The sequence below is a fragment of the Hoplias malabaricus genome, chromosome X1, assembly GCF_029633855.1.
Source record: "Hoplias malabaricus isolate fHopMal1 chromosome X1, fHopMal1.hap1, whole genome shotgun sequence".
Lineage (NCBI taxonomy): Eukaryota > Metazoa > Chordata > Actinopteri > Characiformes > Erythrinidae > Hoplias > Hoplias malabaricus.
In genome coordinates, this window is record NC_089818.1 from 19,429,667 (window position 1) to 19,452,932 (window position 23,266).

The 23,266-nt window shown below is 45.2% G+C and overlaps 2 protein-coding genes across 2 annotated transcripts in view; both read left to right on the forward strand.

The window, feature by feature from the left end:
* Positions 1–609: 609 nt before the first annotated feature.
* LOC136675362 (leucine-rich repeat-containing protein 30-like) lies at positions 610–1,551 on the forward strand. The gene has a single exon (XM_066651864.1). The coding sequence runs from the start codon at positions 610–612 to the stop codon at positions 1,549–1,551; it is 942 nt and encodes a 313-aa protein (XP_066507961.1).
* A 9,666-nt stretch (positions 1,552–11,217) lies between these two features.
* The window catches only part of LOC136675477 (receptor-type tyrosine-protein phosphatase mu-like), a 244,894-nt gene continuing 232,845 nt past the window's right edge, over positions 11,218–23,266 (forward strand). Inside the window, exon 1 of the mRNA XM_066652026.1 lies at positions 11,218–11,375. Coding sequence (XP_066508123.1) covers positions 11,303–11,375 — 73 coding nt within the window. The 5' untranslated portion in view covers positions 11,218–11,302. The remainder of the gene's footprint in view (positions 11,376–23,266) is intronic.

The following is a 23,266-nucleotide window of genomic DNA, read 5'->3' on the forward strand; positions in this document are numbered from 1 at the left end:
TCTGTGTCTTATGATGCTAAGCAGCCAAGGGGCTGGTCATCTCTATGCTACAGTGACAATGACAGCTGCTGAGAGATTATTTAAAGAGAACCAGAGAGAGAGAGAGAGAGAGAGAGAAAGAGAGAGAGAGCGAGAGAGGAATAGTGAGAGACAGACAGCCAGAGAGAGGGATTCAAGGAGAGAGTGAGTCTGTAGCTTGCCATTATGGTGCCTCATTAACAGAGATACAGCAAAGCCCCATCAGGGCGCAGAAACTTTCCCCGACTCATCCACATCATCCCTGGAGGAAAAAGTTTCACAACTTCACCTGGATACCACGGTTCACATTGGAAACTGACTACATTCTGTGGCTTTGAGGAAGCACAAACTAGTTTTTAAACCCCTGAGGGACAGAAACTGACTCAGCTGTTTGGGGTAAGCTGTACTTCCTTCACTCTTTGGGAGAAGGTAAAATCTCACCAAACTTTTCATGAAGGTCTGTCTAGCGGTTGCTTTACATTTAAATCAAAAGGAACTCTAGACGACGGCTGCTGAATCCTCTCGCGCTGAGTAAACTTCAGGCGTTGGACAGATCTCTACTTTTCTTTTGTTTTCCGTCAAATTCACCCAATGTTCCTTTTAAGGCAAAAGATATCCAAGCAGCAGTCTCGTAGAGATGTGGCCCCGAGGGTCCTCGGACGATGGCAGCCCAAAGACTGCACTTCTGACGATGTAAAGCGGCAGCTGAGGCGCAAAAGCAGTCCCGATCAGAACCTGTCTTCGGCCGACCGGATCCGCAAACATGCCACTACTCATTTTGGCTTCAGCACACTAAGTCTGGCCATGAGGGGTCTGGACGAAGCTCCGGGTGATCTGTGGGAACTCCGTGAGCTGGAGAAGCTCAATCTGTCCATGAATTTTCTGTGCGTGCTGCCCTCCGGATTGGGGGCTCTGGAGAACCTTGTGATGCTCAATCTCTGGGGGAACGAGCTTGTAAGTCTTCCTCCTGAGATTGGGCTATTACGGAATCTGAGGGTGCTCTTTGCCTACCGCAATCGCCTCAGTGAAGTTCCTGAGGAACTTGGCTGCTGCTCCAAACTTGAAGTCCTCAGTCTGGCCAACAACTTGTTGACTGGACTACCAAGTAGCCTGGCATCCATGCGGAAGCTGAACAAGCTCAACTTGAGCCACAACGGCATGGCACACATCCCGGCCTGCGTCTACGGCATGAAGAACCTTGTCTTCCTGCACTTGGCGCACAATGTTCTGGAGAATGTAGCAGAGCAGATTCAGGACTTGGTCCACCTCAAGATCCTGATCTTAGAAGGGAATTGCATTCACACACTGCCCAGGACTCTGTGCTTCCTAACGGCGTTGGAGCTGCTCAACGTGGACTTCAACGATCTGCAGACTGTACCAGCAGAAATGTACCAGCTCATGAGATTGGAAAAGTTGGCCTGCCATCCGCTTGACAAAGGTCTTCATATAGTCCACAATCCTCTCCTGAAACCCATACAGGAGGTACTGCAAGGAGGGCTGAAGGCTCTGTATAACTACATTAAACCCGCCTAGAGAAGGACAGAGGTCAGACAACTCCAGCAAACGAAGATCCTTTGCCTTCATCCTCGGAGGTTACAGTTATTGCTGACAGTGACAGTGGCGTGCCGTACTAATACAAGTGGAGAAACTGCATTGAAAGAGTGGGTTCTTCACATTCTTAGATAGAAGAGAAAACTATTATAGTCCAGTTTCATAATTTCTTCACATCGAGACAAGCAATAAAACCAGCAATAATGTCATACATAGGTTTTAAGCACTGCACAAACTGCAGAATCTCATTTGAATGTGTCCTTTTTTAAAAGGTCCTCTTTGAAAAGAGTTTTTTTGTGCCATTGCAGTTTAAGGTGAGCATGGCCTTGTGCATTTCCCAGCGTTAGTTTAATTAAAGCTTTTAGATATGACTGGAGAGAAAGTGCTCTATTGAATTTTCAATCTTATATCTTTCAATCTTGTAAGGATTTATCAGAGTCTTGTTTAATACACTGTGTATAATTCTAAAAAGTATGATGGTCAGTGGGCGGCACGGGGGCGCAGCACTTAGTGTCCCTGTAACTCAGCTCCAGGGGCCTGGAGGTTGTGGGTTCGATTCCCACTGTGAGGAGTGTGGTGTGTTCTCCCTGTGTCTGCGTGGGTTTCCTCCGGGTGACTGTCTGTGAGGAGTGTGGTGTGTTCTCCCCGTGTCTGCGTGGGTTTCCTCCGGGTGACTGTCTGTGAGGAGTGTGGTGTGTTCTCCCTGTGTCTGCGTGGGTTTCCTCCGGGTGACTGTCTGTGAGGAGTGTGGTGTGTTCTCCCTGTGTCTGCGTGGGTTTCCTCCGGGTGACTGTCTGTGAGGAGTGTGGTGTGTTCTCCCTGTGTCTGCGTGGGCTTCCTCTGAGTGCTCCAGTTTCCTCCCACGGTCCAAAAACACACGTTGGTAGGTGGATTGACGACTCAAAAGTGTCCGTAGGTGTGAATGTGTGAGTGTGTGTTGCCCAGCGAAGGACTGGTGCCCCCTAGTGATTCTGGGTGAATTAATGAATAAAGGTCAAAGGCTAATTTGTAGGTGTTTAAAGTGGCCACTGCATTATGTTAACTGTTGGTCACCTTTAAGAAGCTTTTTATATACTTTTAAGCACAAACATAAAATAGGACAGTAATTAAGACAATGGTAAGCTTTAACAGCAGTTTGACTTGGAGGACTCTCTGATGAAAGCTATTTTTAAGATGACGTTTCTGGTGCAAAAAAATGTTTAAGAACAGAAGGAAGCTTGCCTGTGAAGCTGTATCTGAATGACGTATGTATTTATGTGATTTATATTCATCGTCTGCCAGTTGTTACAGCCTTTAAAGTTGAAAATACTTTTCTGAAGAAACCCCACAAGGGAAGGTTTCATTCACTTTTAAAAATGCTTTTCAAAATGACAGCTGAAACTGCAGCTTTTATCATCGGAAACGACTGTGCTAACAGTCCATGCTGAAAACAGATGTTTTTTTTTTTTGTTGTTTGTTGTGTGTTCCACTGTTAGTGACAGTAAAACTGAGAGAATTACTTGTGACAGTTAATGGGCATTGTGTAAGTTTAAAGCATGTGTCAGGGACTGGGTCTCTATTTCAGTCAGTGTTTTAGCCTTGTGTAAGCTGTGAGCTTAGCCACGCACAGCTTACACAGGGGTCAGGGTCCAGTCTGGGTTGTCTTGTTCTAGATCACTTGATCCAGCCTTCTACACACACTTGTATTACTGTCTTTAACAGAGGTTCTATTATCATCCATTAAATTAAATAGTAATGGCCTATCAGTATTGATGTATATTGGTATAAGGTGGAAATTAGTAGAAAATCACGGAAAAGGTATTGATCGGAAAAAAACAGTGAATCCAATCTAACCCTGAAACAAATCTATTCTGAAATAGCACACATTCCCAGCGTGTGCTGACCTGCTGTTGTTGTGTTTTCTAGTGTTTGAGACGTATATATGTATCTCAGTGAAGTGCTTCAATTAATATTTTAAAGCGTAATGGTTTTTAAAAAATAGTATTAGATACATTTTGACAGATACTCAAGGTTTTATTATAAATATTATTACAATATAATTATATAGTCAAAAAGATTTTGAGCTTGTAAAACACTACACGAGGTCCTCGGGTTACGTCAGTCCCGAGTTACGATGTTTCGTGGTTACGACACATCTCCCATTTACTGTATAAAGCCTTGTTTCGACTTACGTGGTTTTGCGTCGTAAACGTCGTAACGTGAACTTCGTGTTTGGTGTGCGCGGCGCGGCGGAAGAATACGCGGTTACGCAGCTCGGGACCGAGGAGGATAGGTGTTAGGATAGGATAAGTGCTCACAGTATGTTATTTACGTACAGTATGTACGTATGTTCCGACTTACACCAAAAATCGGTTTACGACGCGACGTAGGAACGGATCAACGTCGTAAGTTGAGGACCCCCTGTATTCACAAATGTACTGAAATTTACAGTTGTGTCTGAGCAACTACATATGCGTAAAACCCCAGTGCACAAATGAATGTGAGTGTGCAAATATGAAGAAAAAAATGTGTAAAAATATTGTTAATATACAGAGAGGATTTCTAAAGGTGTAGAAAAGATTTGCATTTGTAAATGAAATGTTGTGAATGTGTGAATCAGGACTGTACGAATTGCTTAAATTGTGCCAGAGCATAAAATCAGATGAGAATGGGAATGTTCCAGGTGTGACTGGGTTTTTTTTTGAGTGTGACGGTGCTCATCTCCACTTCTGTACGTGTGAACCTCTTTCTGCGAATGTGGATTTTTGACCCTGTTTTGTCGGGCAAATCGATGGACCAATAGAAAACCTTTAAAAGGTCCAATCACATCACCATTACTAAACACAGACCTCAACTTTGTATCCAGAAGGTTATTTTGTGAGCTTTTAAATCTAGTTTTATATTTATGTTTAAAAATATATCAATAATGTTTTCTTTTAAATTAAAAAATTTAAAAATGCCTTGTGTCTGATACATTTAACCAGTTCCACACCCAATACCATGTTGGTTTCACACGGTGCTGAGAACTTTTCACCACCCAAATCATATACAATCAGTGACGTACTGAACAGCCCAATCATGTGGGGTTCATTCTCATGTAGTATTTGTTATATGCAGTAGACAGACCTGATTATATGCAGTAATATGGCTGTAGTTGGGATATGCTCATATTGGGTTTGAAATATCGGTGAAATCTGTCCAACGCAGATAAAAAGAGAATTAAATATGACAACATCACTTGTTTGATGCATGTATATATTAATTTGGGGATGTGGAACCGACTAGCCCACACACTGTGAAACAAGACCACCCAATCAGATTTTTTTGTGCGCTATGGAAGACAGAAAACAAAGGATAAAATGAGACCTTGTGATTTTTTGCTGCTTCTGAAGTCCAGAGCTGAGACTTTTTAATTGTCCCACACTCCTGTCCAATAGCCGCGCTGGACCTGGGTTTAACTGAGAAGTAAAACAGTCACAGCAAGCACTGAGAACAACAAGCACTAATAAAAAATGGCAAAAACAGAGAATCATTCATTATCTGTAACCCTTATCCAGTTCAGGGTCGCGGTGGGTCCAGAGCCTACCTGGAATCATTGGGCGCAAGGCGGGAATACACCCTGGAGGGGGCACCAGTTCTTCACAGGGCAACACACACACACATTCACTCACACCTAAGGACACTTTTTAGTCACCAATCCACCTACCAACGTGTTTTTGGACTGTGGGAGGAAACCGGAGCCCCCAGAGGAAACCCACGCGGACACAGGGAGAACACACCACACAGACAGTCACCCGGAGGAAACCCACGTGGACACGGGGAGAACACACCAACTCCTCACAGACAGTCACCCGGAGCAGGAATCGAACCCACAACCTCCAGACCCCTGGAGCTGTGTGACTGCGGCACTACCTGTTGCGCCACCATGCCACGGAGAATAAAATGAAATCAAAATGTATTTATATAGAGCTTTTTACAACTGACGTTGCCACAAAGCAGCTTCACAGAAATAGTATTTAGACAGGTAGAAGAAAGAGAACTGAGTTAAAATGGCTAAAAACCAGAGTTGCCGTTCCTCAGCTCTTGTCCTGAACGGAGCTGTGGTTCATTCTCATTTGTTTAGACAGGGGGAGGATGGTGCTGTGGTGTTTGATCCTTGTGTTATTTTCACCAATGCATTTCACAGATGTTTCATTAAAACCATAGAACTTTGTGGAAGTGTGTCTCTAGCTCCAATCCAGAACAGATCATTCATTCGTTCATGCGTTCACCTTCCTTAACTGCTTCATCCTAATGAAGGTTGCGGTTGGGCTGCGGAGCATATCCACAGCAGACTCGAATGCATGTGGCAAATCTGTCAAAACAGGGTTAAAAATGGTCACCCTGCTCATCCCTAACTTCATTCCCAACAAGTGCTAAATACTTGCTCACCCACACACGCCTAGGTTCTCAGGGATCATGTGAGGCTCATGGAAACTATGGCACTGCTGGAAGATAGTTTGGGGGCGTTGGGAGGCTCTAGGTTTTAGTGGCATTAAAATTTGATTAAAGTTCCACTCCATCAAGCGAAGCTGAGCTGTCACACCGCTGTTAAGATCTGAGGGCTAATTAAACTATTTCAAGAGGAACAAAAGATAATACTCATTTCTATTTGTGTAACTTAGCGCAGACAACAAAAAGTCCTTAGAGCACAGAGGTTGTGGTGTAGCCTCACGTGATTAACCTCACACCACCGTCTATTCTTTTCACGGTCTAGCCCCTCATCACAGAGCCACAAGGTCTCCCCAAATTCAGTAACTGCCAATTCTGTTCTAATATAGACATGTTATGCAAAATTCAAAATGACTGTTGAACCTATAGGGCGGCACGGTGGCACAGCAGGTAGTGTCGCAGTCACACAGCTCCAGGGGCCTGGAGGTGGTGGGTTCGATTCCCGCTCTGGGTGACTGTCTATGAGGAGTGTGGTGTGTTCTCCCTGTGTCTGTGTGGGTTTCCTCCGGGTGACTGTCTGTGAGGAGTGTGGTGTGTTCTCTCTGTGTCCGCGTGGGTTTCCTCCGGGTGACTGTCTGTGAGGAGTGTGGTGTGTTCTCCCCGTGTCTGCGTGGGTTTCCTCCGGGTGACTGTCTGTGAGGAGTGTGGTGTGTTCTCCCTGTGTCCGCGTGGGTTTCCTCCGGGTGACTGTCTATGAGGAGTGTGGTGTGTTCTCCCTGTGTCTGCGTGGGTTTCCTCCGGGTGACTGTCTGTGAGGAGTGTGGTGTGTTCTCCCTGTGTCTGCGTGGGTTTCCTCCGGGTGACTGTCTGTGAGGAGTGTGGTGTGTTCTCCCTGTGTCTGCGTGGGTTTCCTCCGGGTGACTGTCTGTGAGGAGTGTGGTGTGTTCTCCCCGTGTCTGCGTGGGTTTCCTCCGGGTGACTGTCTGTGAGGAGTTGGTGTGTTCTCCCTGTGTCCGCGTGGGTTTCCTCCGGGTGACTGTCTATGAGGAGTGTGGTGTGTTCTCCCTGTGTCCGCGTGGGTTTCCTCCGGGTGACTGTCTATGAGGAGTGTGGTGTGTTCTCCCTGTGTCTGCGTGGGTTTCCTCCGGTTTCCTCCCACAGTCCAGTCCGTTAGTAGGTGGATGTGTGTGTGTGTCTGTGTTGCCCTGTGAAGGACTGGCGCCCCCTCCAGGGTGTATTCCCACCTTGCGCCCAGTGATTCCAGGACCTATAAATGATGTCTGAGTTTTTGCATCTTAATGGAAAAATAGTGTTTTTCTTTGGAGATTCCAGTGATGGACTGTACACTTTCTGCACTGTTCTCAGTCCTGCCCTTCGCTCATAGATTGAATGAACGAAGCCCAAAACCTTATCTCAAACGCTTAGCTCTAATCGTTAATCTAGAGTCAGAACTGAAAACAACGCCCCAGTCACTGGGCACTGAACTCATAACTATTTAATGTAATACGTTTCGCAGTGGAGCTGTTTAAATCCTAAAATCCTGGACGTCTGGATTCTTTCAACATCACTTCAGAACAGAGCTTTTGAGTTAAGACCACCCTGACGCACTGGGTTTAATTCTTAAATACATTAAATGTACAAATGTTTCTGGACACCCCTTTGTAATGAATGCATTCAGCTACTTTAAGTTGCGGCCATCGCTGACACAGATGTCCAGACGCACACACAGCGGGTCGAGTTCTTGTAGAGAATTACTGTCAATAGAATAGCGCAGATAAATGCGAACCTACTGGCACCATGTCTAATGCCAGAGGTGTATAAAGCCTCCCAGCATCGGAGCAGTGGAACTATGCCCTCTGCAATGATAAAGATCCCTCCAGTAGTTTTGGGATGAGTGGAAGAGCTGGGGATGAGTTAGGGTGGTTCTAAACCAACATCCTGACTTCACTAACGCACCTGTCGCAGTCAAGTCCTCATAGCAATGCCTCAGAATGCAGTAGAAAGCCTTTCCTTGACAAAAGACGTTTACCCTTCATTACTAAAGAGCTACTGCAAAACTGCTAAGGCCTAGTGTGTATTTATCAATCTGACAACACATACATAGTTTGGGTGCAGACCCTTGGCTACACCGGATGTGTACAGAACAATGCTTTAACAATAGCTCAGAATATTATTGTTTGCAAGACATCTGTTCATATAATGTGTTGTGATAGACTCCTACACTTCTAGTGCACAGGCTGCAGCAGGGGTCTTTTTACAGCATGAGGACCTGAAATACTTAAGGCTCAGTGGTGCCCTCTATGAGTGTAATACTGTAACTACAATAATTCATCATCAGAGAAAGCAGGGTCATCTTAAAAAAAGTCTTTTTGCTTCACAATAATTAAACCTCAGTATCTAAAAAACTGACATTAACATTCCCAGAGCATTGCTCACACTGACAGAATACGAATTCTGACTTGAAAAGTCTAGGCAAATCTACTTGGTCGGCGCAGAGGGCATGCATTAGATCTATTCAGCTCCCTGTAACTACAAAAAATGCCCCTTTCCCCTTCTCCCTTAAAAGCCTCGAAGTGAAAGAACTGGAGAGGACATCATGCAAATGGCTCGCTCGGCCTATCACTCATACCCTTCCGGCTCCATTGTTATGGAGATGCCGTTCCCCGCCATATGCTTCTCCCTGCGTCTTTGCGGACAGTTCGTCTGCTTGGCTAACGCCGTGCTCCGGGGACGCGTTCCTGCCAAGGTCAGGCCTGTTATTTACAGTAATCAGCACTGCATGATAACAAATATTAAACATGGCCGCCAATCAGCTAATCAAGTAATGATGCTGAGACCCCTTCAGGGAGGTCAGAGAGAAGGAGAGGGGGGGAGCGCCTGTGAGCCCAGAGACCGCCAATTAGTGGGAGACATCTTAACCATGCAATCAAATTAATGTATGGTGTTTGTACGCAGTCTACTAGTGGGCTAGGGCGAGTGTGTGCGGATGTGTGCAAGTGTGAGTGTGTTTATGCTTCATTCCAAGGTCACTGCTCAGTGGTCTGATCGCCTTGTGCCAAGATTTGAAACAGCAAACACCCGTCCAATCCAAAAGTCCGTTGGCTGAGGCTTTTTAGAGTTTAGCGCACCGAAAATAAGCCGCAAATTAATTCCAGCGCGAGCATGTGGGCGTACATCTAAATGGATTTGCCGCACAATTGCAAATGAGTGCTGAGGTGTGAGTGTGTTGCAGTGTGCTGTTTAAAATGGCTGCAATTAAACTGCACTATATGTCCAAAAGTGTCTTCCACTGGTTTAAAAGTCTCTATTGCACAGATCAAACAATAGAAGGGTAGCTCTTGAGCAGCTACATCTAATGTCTTCTCATTCAGTGCCAGGGGTCAGGTTGAAGGCCCACTAGCACCAACAAGTACCATCGGGATCAGCAGGAGTGGTGTCTGTGACCCAGATCTGATCATTCAGCATCGTTACCTGACGACGTTAATTAAGTGGTCACCTAGGACCACGGCTAGGATGACTGCTTCATCCTGTTCTGGGAGGAAACAGGAGCACCTGGAGGCAACCTTTGGATAGCTGGGAGAACACACCCAACTATCAATATACTGTAAAATGTTCCAGTAACAATGATATGATTTTAAACACATTTTTCCTCCGGGTGACTGTCTGTGAGGAGTTGGTGTGTTCTCCCTGTGTCTGCGTGGGTTTCCTCCGGGTGACTGTCTGTGAGGAGTGTGGTGTGTTCTCCCTGTGTCTGCGTGGGTTTCCTCCGGGTGACTGTCTGTGAGGAGTTGGTGTGTTCTCCCTGTGTCTCCGTGGGTTTCCTCCGGGTGACTGTCTGTGAGGAGTGTGGTGTGTTCTCCCTGTGTCTGCGTGGGTTTCCTCCGGGTGACTGTCTGTGAGGAGTGTGGTGTGTTCTCCCTGTGTCTGCGTGGGTTTCCTCCGGGTGACTGTCTGTGAGGAGTTGGTGTGTTCTCCCTGTGTCTGCGTGGGTTTCCTCCGGGTGACTGTCTGTGAGGAGTTGGTGTGTTCTCCCTGTGTCTCCGTGGGTTTCCTCCAGGTGACTGTCTGTGAGGAGTTGGTGTGTTCTCCCTGTGTCTGCGTGGGTTTCCTCCGGGTGACTGTCTGTAAGGAGTGTGGTGTGTTCTCCCTGTGTCTGCGTGGGATTCCTCCGGGTGACTGTCTGTGAGGAGTTGGTGTGTTCTCCCTGTGTCCGCGTGGGTTTCCTCCGGGTGACTGTCTGTGAGGAGTTGGTGTGTTCTCCCTGTGTCCGCGTGGGTTTCCTCCGGGTGACTGTCTGTGAGGAGTGTGGTGTGTTCTCCCTGTGTCCGCGTGGGTTTCCTCCAGGTGACTGTCTGTGAGGAGTGTGGTGTGTTCTCCCTGTGTCTGCGTGGGTTTCCTCCGGGTGCTCCGGTTTCCACCCACAGTCCAAAAACACACGTTGGTAGGTGGACTGGCGACTCCAAGTGAATGTGTGTGTGTTGCCCTGTGAAGCACTGGCGCCCCCTCCAGGGTGTAATCCCGCCTTGCGCCCAATGATTCCAGGTAGGCTCTGGACCCACCGAGACCCTGAACTGGATAAGCGCTTACAGATAATGAATGAATGAATGAATATATATTATTTACAGCATCAGTCATGTTGATTGAGTGATGTTTATTGAAGGGTGCTGTGGTTGGTTAATTTCCCTCAGTTAGTTAAAAATAACATTAATATTAATGTTGATTTCATCATTCTTGTTTGTTCCAGGCAGGTTTTCTGTGGCTTTTATATCAATATTAGAACTCAATATCGTACTGATCAAAATTAAGAAAAATACCGTGATATAAATTTTGACCAAATCAGGAAGGAATTTTGACTGAGCAGTTGTCCACAAAATTTTGGCCATATAACCCACCGTTAGGAAATAAAGAGGTGCGGTTTTAATCCCGGACCCGGGCAGCTCCAGACTGCTCCCCAACTCTGACAGTGCCAGAGACACGGCGCAGCTCGAGCGCTAAACGTCTCTCTCTCTCTTTCTCTCTCTCGCTCGCTCTCTCTTTTTTCCTCTCTCTCACACGCATTCGCACATACTTACACACACCGGGCCCGAGCTCCAACACACCCTCTACCGGAGAGACAACCACAACGACTTCCAGCTTTTCAGACTTCTCCCGCGAATGTGGAAGTCCGTGCCCCGCGAGGCGGCGCTGAAATAACGGGCGGACAGCGAGCGAGGGAGGGCGCGCGGGGGTGGGGAACATCTCCAAAAGTGACCGTTAGCCGTTCGAATTCGAACTGGCTCCGCGGGGTTCAAATTCTAACGGTCGCACAACTGCCGGTAAAACCATGGACAAAGTTTTGACTTGCCTCGTCACTGCCGTGAGCCTCGTGGTGTCCGTGCGAGGACAGGTATATAAAGGTAAGACGGTTTTATTCATCCTACTGCCTTTAAACGTTATGAACGTTGTGAGTTAAGACCGAATGAACGGACACTTTCCTCAGAAACGTGTTGACGTGCTGACGCTGACCGTTTTGAGACGTGAAGTTGTTGGGAGCGGGTTAAACCAAGGTAATGTTAGGAGTCAGAACGGTCCTCAGTGGCGGTAATAGGAACCAGACGTCCGCACTGTTTAGTGCTTAACTTACCTGGCTGAAAGTTGTCCCAGGAATGCGTACACTGCCTGAAGACCCTGTTTTACAGTAGTTCCGAGATGAGGTTTCTACATTTTCTACGTCATTCACCTACACGCAACATTGTATCCGTAAAAAAGTTTAGATAACGGTTGTACCATTACACATAGCTTCACTGTTGCTTTTGGGTCGTAAATTAAAACGTTAGACATAGCTTTTTCTGCAGTTTCTCGTCTAAGAAAAATGCAGAAATTTCGAGAAGTCGGTGGAAGTTCTCTTTCATTCTCGACTCAAACGTTAATTGTAGAGTCGTTACTGAATTAACTCATTCTTTTTTTTGTAAATTCACTTCATAGTATTCTGTTTTTTTTAAAAATATTTATAACGTTTAAACTCAACCTTAGTGTTTACCAGTGTTTGATCAGTTTTACTGTGACGTGTAAAAGCACGTCATACACCCTGTTCAAAACACAACACAAACCCCACTGATTAAATACACAGTAGATCTGTTATATTTACATTTAATGTGATGAGGTAATGTTCATCGAGCACAAAGAGTTTCCCAGTGCTGTTCTCACGGGTGTGTTCTTGATTGTTTAGTCTCTGGAGCTTGAATTTAACATTTGAAGCGGGTACCTGCTTCACAAACTTTCAAGCTCTGTAACTGAATCTCTGGCAGAACCATAAAAACTGCTACCAAGTGGCTGTGGACATGGTGATTCAGTAAATTACATGGTCCCAGCAGTGCTTCGGACCTATTTATAAATGCGACCACATTTTATATTGCTGCCGCTGCCTCTGCCGAGGACTAGATGCATGTATGTTTACTCTCACATGGTGTTTTAGCTTCACTAGTCCACAATTAGTCTTAATTTAACGGCACAGCTAAGTTTCGAGTGGTGGATAAATGCCCAAAAGCTTGTATTAACACCTGAAATGGTCATGTGCACAGTGGTGTGATTTGATTTATTTATATATATATATATATTGCTGTGAAAGCACCTGTTTATTTCTAGGTTGCTACTTTTTTCTAGGTTCTTCACTTCATAACACAGCACATCTGTATTGACTTACGTCTGGCTAATTAAAAACATTAGTGCCCTTCTGTGTGTATTGAGCCATTGGTTTTTCTATTGATTGATTAATGGTGGAAAGGAGGCTGCTGGCCCAGTGAGCGTTGGTTTTTAGGTCTGAGCTTTTCAGAAACGTGTACTTCAGTTTTTAAAAAGCCTCATCTGCGCTTTCATGGCTGTTCTTTCGCGAGGGGGTTGTGATTAACAAGGGCCACTTGACTTTCACACTTTATCACTGCTCTGGGCTCATTATGGTTATGAACTGAAATTGTTCCCAAACACGGAAGAGCGAAAACTGAATGGACGTCCTCCACATGCGGTCAAGATCTTTAACAGTTCGGTCATATGCCTTTCCAGTTTGAATAAGAAGCCTGTGCTGGGCACGGATGAGAGGAACAAGCCCTGTTTGTTTGACTGTTTCTCGGTGCCTGAAAGATCTCTAGGTTATGACACGGGACGTCCTGCATCTGCACACAGGTCATGAGCCTGGGGAAGAGCTGATTAATGAGGTTTGCTTTCACAGTAGCTTCTGTTTAGCCGGCGTTGCCACATAAGGGCTTTACACAGGTCTTTAAAGAGGTCACGTTTTGCTGTTTGAACATTGGATTTTTTTAAAATGGGTAATAGAGGGCATTATGTACATGTTGATCAATAAGGACATGCATTGTAAATGTTTTTCTCAGCCACGGGGTATGACTGGGCGCCCATTTCAGGGTGTTAAGAGCCTTGTCACTTGTTCTGATGGGACGCAGATTAAACATGGTGTTCTGTGCCTCAGGAGAGACTGTGTGCTCCAGTTGCGGAGTGTTTATTCTACATGCTCTATTAGTAAGTCTGACAAATCATAGCCGATGCATGACACGTTTATTTGCGTAGAGATCAAAAATAGCCTGACTGACAAACACTGCTTCGAGGTATTGCATATAAGAATGAATGTACAGTGCTGAAAAACTTTTCTGGAGAACACAACGCGTCCTCTTGATTTGTGTGGTCTGTATGAGAGCCTCCGGAACAATGAATCAGCTCGAGATACTGTGGCTTTTTAATAGTGATTCGTGTCAGTTCTATCTGTGAACTGTAGGGGGCAGCATGGCTTACTCATATTTGCTGTAGGGACCTCTCTCTCTCTCATTGCTAGGATTAGATGCTCCAGCAACTTAGATCAGAGACCACGAAACATTTCTTTGGGAGACTGTCCATATTATAATGAGGTTCTTTACTGGATTGCTGGTGAAAGAGACTTCAATCAATAATCATCAATAAGCATTAGACCACCCTACGGTTTCACCGTGTAGATGCAAAGGCCCCTGCTATTGTATAAAGATGTATAAAACACTATAGCATAACAAACAATGGAGTAAGGGTTGCATTTCTACATGCATTACACTCCTTTAGCATGTGTTACATCGTCGCTGTCCAGTTGAAAATATGTATCTCCATTTTTGTGGATTTTTTTGTTTACTACATCCTTGGAACCCTGCAGCTGTCCTTCACATTGTGTGAACATTTCATGATGAATGAACCAATACAAATGCTCCAGAATTACTGGAAATAAATTCTGTTTACCTTGACTTCCATTGAAAGCTAAGAAGGTTTTTTTTGCCTTCTCCTGTGAAGTTACAGTTTTGGGAGAAATATGTTTTAATTGGACAGCACTAACACGCAGATCTCGTACACAGTTTTTGGTCTCTTTGAGAAAGTTATGTGGAAAAACTTTTTTTTCCCCCTTCATTGAATCCTCTCAGGCGGCTTGGTGGAGCAGCAGGTTAGTGTCGCAGTCACAGCTCCAGGGACCTGGAGGTTGTGGGTTCGATTCCCGCTCCGGGTGACTGTCTGTGAGGAGTGTGGTGTGTTCTCCCTGTGTCTGCGTGGGTTTCCTCCGGGTGACTGTCTGTGAGGAGTGTGGTGTGTTCTCCCTGTGTCTGCGTGGGTTTCCTCCGGGTGACTGTCTGTGAGGAGTGTGGTGTGTTCTCCCTGTGTCTGCGTGGGTTTCCTCCGGGTGACTGTCTGTGAGGAGTGTGGTGTGTTCTCCCTGTGTCTGCGTGGGTTTCCTCCGGGTGCTCCGGTTTCCACCCACAGTCCAAAAACACACGTTGGTAGGTGGATTGGCAACTCAAAAGTGTCCGTAGGTGTGAGTGTGTGAGTGAATGTGTGTGTGTCTGTATTGCCCTGTGAAGGACTGGCGCCCCCTCCAGGGTGTATTTCCACCTTGCGCCCAATGTTTCCAGGTAGGCTCCAGGTCGGTCCACCGTGACCCTGACCTGGATAAGCGCTTACAGATAATGAATGAATCCTTTACATTCCTGAGATGAAAGGATGTATTTGCTGTTGTGTAACAACACACAGATTCATCAGATTACATAACCAAATGTCATACAACATCATAATTTGGAGCCATACACTGTTTTACTTTGAGTTCATCCTAGAAGCTGCAGTGTGCTATTATACTGAAATTGAATGATCACTGTACTTCTTAAATTTCAAACTTAAATTATGTTTGAACACAGTTCACGTCTCATGGTTTCACACAGTTTCATGACAAGGTGCAATGACTCTATTTGTTAAGTGCTTTGTGAGCGTTTTGCAGAGATGTGTTAAATCTGTTGAGAAAAAGCCGAAATGAAGAGGCTTTGCCTGAATGCCCTCCCGCCCCCAACACCTTAAGTGCTGTAGCTTGTGTGTGTGATATCTTGCCGCTGAATTTGTTTCTTGGTTCCAAATATCTTCAAAATTATATATAAAAAAGACCATTTTGATTAATAGAAACTGAGAAGCCTAAAGTCCATCCATCCATTATCTGTAAGCGCTTATCCAGTTCAGGGTCACGGTGGGTCCAGAGCCTACCTGGAATCATTGGGCGCAAGGGGGCACCAGTCTTTCACAGGGCAACACACACGGTCACTTTTTGAGTCACCAATCAACCTACCAACGTGTGTTTTTGGACTGTGGGAGGAAACCCACGCAGACACAGGGAGAACACACCACACTCCTCACAGACAGTCACCCGGAGGAAACCCATGCAGACACAGGGAGAACACACCACACTCCTCACAGACAGTCACCCGGAGGAAACCCACGCAGACACAGGGAGAACACACCACACTCCTCACAGACAGTCACCCGGAGGAAACCCATGCAGACACAGGGAGAACACACCACACTCCTCACAGACAGTCACCCGGAACGGGAATCGAACCCACAACCTCTAGGGCCCTGGAGCTGTGTGACTGCGACGCTACCTGCTGCGCCACCGTGCCGCAAGCCTAAAGTCATGGGACACCACAGTGAGGCTGAACACTGACCAGCATGATTCCACAAGTCAGCATAGCGTTCTTTACGTTCCATGGGATATGGGAGCAGAAGACCCTGGAGTGCCTCTGTTTACACCATGACACCTGCCTTGTGAGGTTGCTAATTGGACCCTACACGATTGACAACATGTGGCATGTTCCAATGAGTCATGATAGCAGTAGTTTTTGGCCTGATGGTAGGGTTTGTGTGTGATGTATTCTTCACACACACGGCACCCATTGTCATGTCTTTTTTGGACCCCATGAGTACACGCACTCATAGGATAAGACCTCACAACTTATACAGAGAATGGCCATTTATAATCAGTGTACATACTGCTATCCCACGGCATTTGACGTGTAAGTGTACGTTTTTCTTTAACTTTTCTTAATAATATACAGTAGAATTCCTTTCAGGGATTGTCTGGGATCACTTCCTGACGGTTTGTAAATATGTAGCACTGGAGCCAGTCTTGGAGAGGTGATTGACAGAATGCTCGACTGAGGCAGGGGTAGATTGTGAAAGCTCTAGCTTTATCTGACTGACAACTGCAGGCATTAGAGTAGAGGTCATAGGTGTAAAATGGTTGTAATTACCTCCGTTAGACTTGACCCAGCAAATATGTTCAAACACTGATAAAAACACACAGATTAGCAGCAATTAATGAATTCTTTGAAAAAAAAGAAGAAAGTAATTGTGGAAAGAGTTGTGGTGTTTAAGTTGCTGGAGCGTGACTGAGCTAGAGATTGGACGACGCCGTCTGTGTGGGTGTGTTTATGAGTTAGACGTGTGTGTGACTGAGTGTTTGTGCGGTAAACAGAAAGCTGAAAACAGGATGTTCCGATGCCCAGGTCTGTTTTTCTGCCCCGGCTTATGCTTCCCCTTTGGCCTGTAGAAAACAACAGCAGGTGTAACTCACTCACTCCCAGCGTCCAAGCAGCTGAAAAACAACCAAGCTCACTTCTGTGCATTTACCTACTAGCAAATATTTATTCTTCAGCCGTGACAGAGATGTTGGAGGCTATGAGTATGTTTGTCACAGCCACTCGGGAAAAGAGTGAGAGTGAGATGTTACAAGGATAAGTGGATAGGAAACGTCTTGACAATGGTGTAGTAGCTTATATATAACTTAAATAACGAGACGGTTTCTCTACATTACAGTCACTGCTCAGTCGATAGACGTCTAGGCTGTACAACAGGTTTTCCATCCAAACAGCTCCTAGAAGCAAATGATTCCTGACACCAAACTCTTTCAACTGACTCACAGAAAAAGGATGGATTTGGAAATATAAAAGCACGCAAAATAGTGAGTTTTGCATAATATGTCCTCTTTAAGAACCAAGAAATGTCTTAACACTAATAGAAAGAACAGCAAAGACATTAGAAGCTTGATTAATGCAAAAACATACACTGAGACAAACCAGTGGTGTACCTTCAATGTACTCCTCATTTATTTTTGTGATATATTTGTGTATACAGTGGAACCTCTACTAACGAACTTTCCAAGATACGAACCGGGCATTTGAATATTTATTGCCTCCACAAACGAACCATGACTCTAGAAACGAACCCGAGCCTCCACCGAGCCGGCAGCTGGAAATGGCCACTGACCCCAATAGGCGAGTCTCCCAGCGCCCAGACTTGAGTGAGCTTTTAAGATTAGCACATTGTAGCTTTAGCAATTTAGCATTAGTGTAAATAGCAGACATCGAAGTTCGTGCTAAGTTAAGCCGTATCTACGCTTCGTCTCCCCACATTCACCACCTACTCTCCGTTATTCCACCCACCCCCCACCTCCCGTCATACAGCCAGTGCCTGTGTTACTCCTCCAGCCAGTCGTCACGTCTTCAAGGTAGCGATGTGTAACCACTTACAACTTTATTTCTTTTTTATCACTGTTACCACTGTATTTCTCTTTTATTTTTAGTAACGCTACATGTATTTTTTTTACTAATTTGAGAGCGTTGTAAACATATATCAGTGCAAAAAGGGTGACTTTTGGGGTGGGGGCTGGAACCCATTAATTGCTTTTCCATTATTTTAAATGGGGAAAATTGACTCGAGAAACAAACTTTTCTACTTAACGAACCGGGTCATGGAACGGATCAAGTTCGTAAGTAGAGGTTCCACTGTATATTCTTTTCACGCTTTTTAATTGAAAAATACTGGAGGCAGCGTTTTTAAAGATATTGTAAAAACAAAGTTTCATTCATTCAGGCAAAAACAACAAAACAAACCAGAAAAAGAGTCAGAACATATATCATAGCGCTGTTTTGGATGGTGTGTGTTACACGTAGTGTGCACGTAGTGTAGTGTGCTCTTGCAGTACATCAGTAAGCTCTAGTTCAGCTCTCTGCAAAAATCCAAATTCCTATTTGGCACAGTCTTCTTACTTTGTGGCATGAAAAAGTTGGAACTGCTCTAAAAGGCCTTTTAGCGATGTGGCCAAACAGCAGCCTGCTTGGTCGTGGACGCAGAGTTCAGAGTTTTTTTTTCTGCTCTCGCTGCATTTGCCCTGTCTTGGTTTGTGCTGAGGGTCTAAATAGCGATGGCGTCCTGCTTGACCAAGGCTCAAAGTCAGCACTGCTCCGCTTATTTGAAGTGAATTCCGCCGCCTGGCAGGAAAAGATAAACAGCTCTTCATTTAAAGCTGCCCAATAATTTGAATACTAGTGTTTTTTTTTCCACCTCTCTCTCTCTCTCTCTCTCTGCACCACTCTCTCTATCTCTCGCTCTCCCCCCACCCCCCCACCCCCCACTCATAGAGGGCTTTTGTCTTAGCTGGCTCGGCAGTAATAGGGAACACAGCGTAAAGGTATGATGAAGAGAGCCCTCTTTCTTTGAACCAGTGGAGAATGAAATTAAATATCTGTGTGGCTTTCTAAGATGACTTCAACAAATGCTACAACAGCAAAATAATAATAATAACAATGAAAAAAAGAAGCGCTCTCTTCAGTGATTGATGATGGTATATAGCAAGAAGGCAGTTAATATGGAGCACTTTGTCTCACATTGTTGTCACAAAGACAGCACAATGCATTGATGTTCTGTAGGGATATTTAGCTTGCCTTCCCATGCCTGGACCGTACCTTTATTTATTTATTTATTTGAACTTAATGTTTGTCCTAGAACACATTGTTTCCTAAGAAACGTACTGCAGTTTCCAGATCTTGTCAGGTATCAGCTAACATGAGACTTATCATTTGTGTGTGTTTGTGCAATCTGTGTAAGTCTGTGGAGACTTTTTTTTTCCTCATAGCACCTCATTCAGTGCAGAAGGCCCACGCTGATGCAACTGGCAACATAATGCCACCATACCAAGCTTGGCTCAGGATTGGATTAGCATGCCAATCAAACTCAATTTTCAAGTAATTGGAGATGAACGTACGCTCAAAGTGCCCAACTCAGAGCTCTCACAGACGTCACACAACATTAAATTACACACTCTGGGCCTGATGTAAGCTGTCTTCCTTAGCACTCAACGCTCACTCTTTAACTGTTTACAGGACACAGTGACATTGATGTGAGGTAACATCATGTTTTTAGATTGTGAACATTCCCTTCTGTTAATTGTAGTTACTCTGCATGGGTGTCTGCAAGACTGTGAAGAGATAGTCGTCATACAGGAAAAGCAGCAGCTGCAGCAGCATTGTATAGACATTAGGGGTGGGTGATATGGCAATACAATAATATCATGATATTTTAAGGTATTTTGGCAATATGAACATTTTTTTAAATAGTTTTATTCAATTCACAAACACACTATTGAAACAAAATAAATGTTATTCATTCATTGTCTGTAACCACTTATCCAATTCAGGGTCCCGGTGGGGCCGGAGCCTACCCGGAATCACTGGGCGCAAGGCGGTAACACACGCTGGAGGGGGCGCCAGTGCTGCACAGGGCAACACACACTCACACCTATGGACACTTTTGAGTCGCCAATCCACCTACCAACATGGGTTTTTGGACCGTGGGAGGAAACCGGAGCACCTGGAGGAAACCCACACAAACACAGAGAGAACACACCACACTCCTCACAGACAGTCACCCGGAGGAAACCCACACAAACACAGAGAGAACACACCACACTCCTCACAGACAGTCACCCGGAGGAAACCCACGCGAACACAGGGAGAACACACCACACTCCTCACAGTCAGTCACCCGGAGGAAACCCACGCGAACACAGGGAGAACACACCACACTCCTCACAGACAGTCACCCGGAGGAAACCCACACAAACACAGAGAGAACACACCACACTCCTCACAGACAGTCACCCGGAGGAAACCCACGCGAACACAGGGAGAACACACCACACTCCTCACAGTCAGTCACCCGGAGGAAACCCACGCAGACACAGGGAGAACACACCACACTCCTCACAGTCAGTCACCTGGAGGAAACCCACGCAGACACAGGGAGAACACACCAAACTCCTCACAGACAGTCCACCCAGAGGAAACCCACGCGAACACAGGGAGAACACACCACACTCCTCACAGTCAGTCACCTGGAGGAAACCCACGCAGACACAGGGAGAACACACCACACTCCTCACAGTCAGTCACCTGGAGGAAACCCATGCAGACACAGGGAGAACACACCACACTCCTCACAGACAGTCACCCGGAGGAAACCCACGGAGGCACAGAGAGAACACACCATACCAACATACCAAGATTCTGACATTGTATAAACATATTTAGAATATTTATTTTATATCCAAACCACCTCCACGTGACTGAAGTCATATTACTGTAACTGCAGTGATTTATTATGTAAACAAGTCAGAATATCACAAAAATCACGATATTGATTATAAACATTTTTTTTGCGATATTATTGCACACGTTATGATAAGGCACAGCTCTAATAAACTGTATGTTTTTGTGCTTACGAAGGGTGTGTTTATGTGTTTGAACTCATACACTCACAGTTTGATACTGCAATGTGTGTATTTGTGTGATCCTGTTCTCTTTAATTTTATGAGGCTACTTGAGTGCTAATAGTGTTCTCCCTGTGTCTGCGTTGGTTTTCTCTGGTGGACCTGCTGTATGAAATCATTCACAAATATGTGATGCCCTGCAATGGACTGGCACCTTCTCTAGGGTGTGTTCTGGGTACGCTTTAGACACACCATGTCCCTGGTCAGGATGAAGTGGTTTCAGTAGATGAATGAGTGATAATAGCTCCCCTTGTGGACAGTTTCTTCTTGCTAAACATAAGTTAATAATTAGTGAAGTTACAGATAAAGGGTTGACTGTAGAAGCTTATATGTAAATATGTGTGAGAGTTAATAACGTTTAGATATCATTCATTCATTCATTCATTCATTCATTCATTTTATGTAACCAAATGTTTCTAGAGTCAACTTGGAATCATTAGGCACCATGGATGAGCACACCCTGGACCAGGAGCCTGTCCAACACACGCTTATCCATTCATAGCTATGGACACTTTTGCATTGCTAATTCGCCTACAACATGTTTTTTTTTTTTTTCAACTGTGGGCGGACACCTGAGCATCTGGTTGAACCCCACACAGGTAAAAGGTGGGGAAACACACAGTCACATGAGGTGTGGATTGAACCCGGGATCCAGAGATCCTGGAGCTGTGTGGCAGCAAGGCCACTAGCAGTACCAACATGGCGCCCCATTGTAGATTTCTTTAAAATCAAAATCAAATGTTCCAGTTGTGTACTCAATAACTGGAACAGTGTCCAGTGTTTACACAGTTTCATTACTTTAATTGTTACAGTCACAAAGGAAAACAATGTTTTGTTTTGTGGCAGTGTTTTTGTTGATTCACTCATGGACTTGTACAACTGAATTAGAATACAAAGTTAATTCTATAGTTAATGTTAATTCAAAGTTAATGCTATACTTGAGAACTTATGGGGCTTTCCCACTGCACAGTACATACACTACGCAAATCTATCCGATCCGTGTAGTGTTAGTTCTTTGAGGCACTTTCCAGTTCTTGCTGGAGTGCTTTCTCAGCCATCAATCCAAGGAATATTTGAACCTCTTCAGAAGAGCGTGGCGTAATCTCACTACTGTTGCTAGGAGATTTTACAAATTATTAGTTTGTGCTGGATGTCCGCACTGCGTCCTGACTGACAAGTCTCTCTGGCCAATCAGCATTCTGCAAGGTTTTAAAAACCACATTTTGGTCCCTTCCCAGCTCACGTGGAACCAGGAGTGAGCAGGTACTAATAAAGTACCCAATGCCTAATAGAAAAGCAAAAAAAGTTGAGTAGAGCCGAGTGGTTTCCATGCAGTGGAAGAGCCCTATTAGTAAAGACTTTGCGCAGAAACCTCATCGCAAATTTATGCATAACTGGTGCAACAAGGTCCAGGTCTGTGTTGTGCTTTGCATGTGAATAAAGACAAGAATAAAAGAGTCCAACAAAACAGACCTAGAGCGTGGCGACAAAGAATAAAGGCAGACAGAGGGACGGATGCTTGGCTGTGATGTTTGGGGGGGGTGATGCGTGCACGTGGTAATTGGCCTTGAGATGTTACTGTGTGGAAGACTGCTGGACAAACAGATACACCCTAATTATCCTCAGCCCCTTGTTCAAATGAAGAGGACAAACACTAATGAATCTCACACACACACAGACACAGAGCCTGCTTAATGAAGAGGGGGGAGAGAGAGCGAGAGAGAGAGAGAGTGGGTGGGATAGAGTGGAAAAACACAGATGTTAGTGGTCAGTGAGATGAAATAAATAAGAATAGAGTCTGAGTGGGAGAAGGAGCTGTAGAGTGGCAAGGAGAAGAGTGAAGAGCGTTAGAGAGAGAGAACGAGGGAGGGAAAGAAAACGAGAGAAGCAGATAAATGGCAAATTGTTTATTGTTTTATGAGAGCATTTCCAGAGTATGTGGAAGCAGAGAGAGAAATAGAAACGCTGAGAGGGAAACAGATTTTTAAGTCATTTATATTGCGCTGTCATCACCATCTCAGGACAAGAAGAAATGTAAGGAATGGAAAAAAAAACTGAAAAACAACTTGTTATGTGCCGGATTGTGTGTTTACAGAAGCTGCTGTGTTGAGGGAGAAGGGGGCCCACGCGCTCCAGGGAGATAACGCTAATGAAGGCACGTAGGGTCTCCATTCAGACTGATGAGGAGTTGGGGGAGGGGCGGGGGTCTCTTGTTATTCGGGGCTAATAAACAAACGAGTCCGCCTGTGAGAGTGGCCCTTGACCCCAGCGGGGCTGCTCTGGCGCTAACAGGTTGTGTGCTCATGATCAAATTGATTGGGTGCCGCGGCGCTGAAAGTACCATCCGCGTGCTCCTTTTGGGAT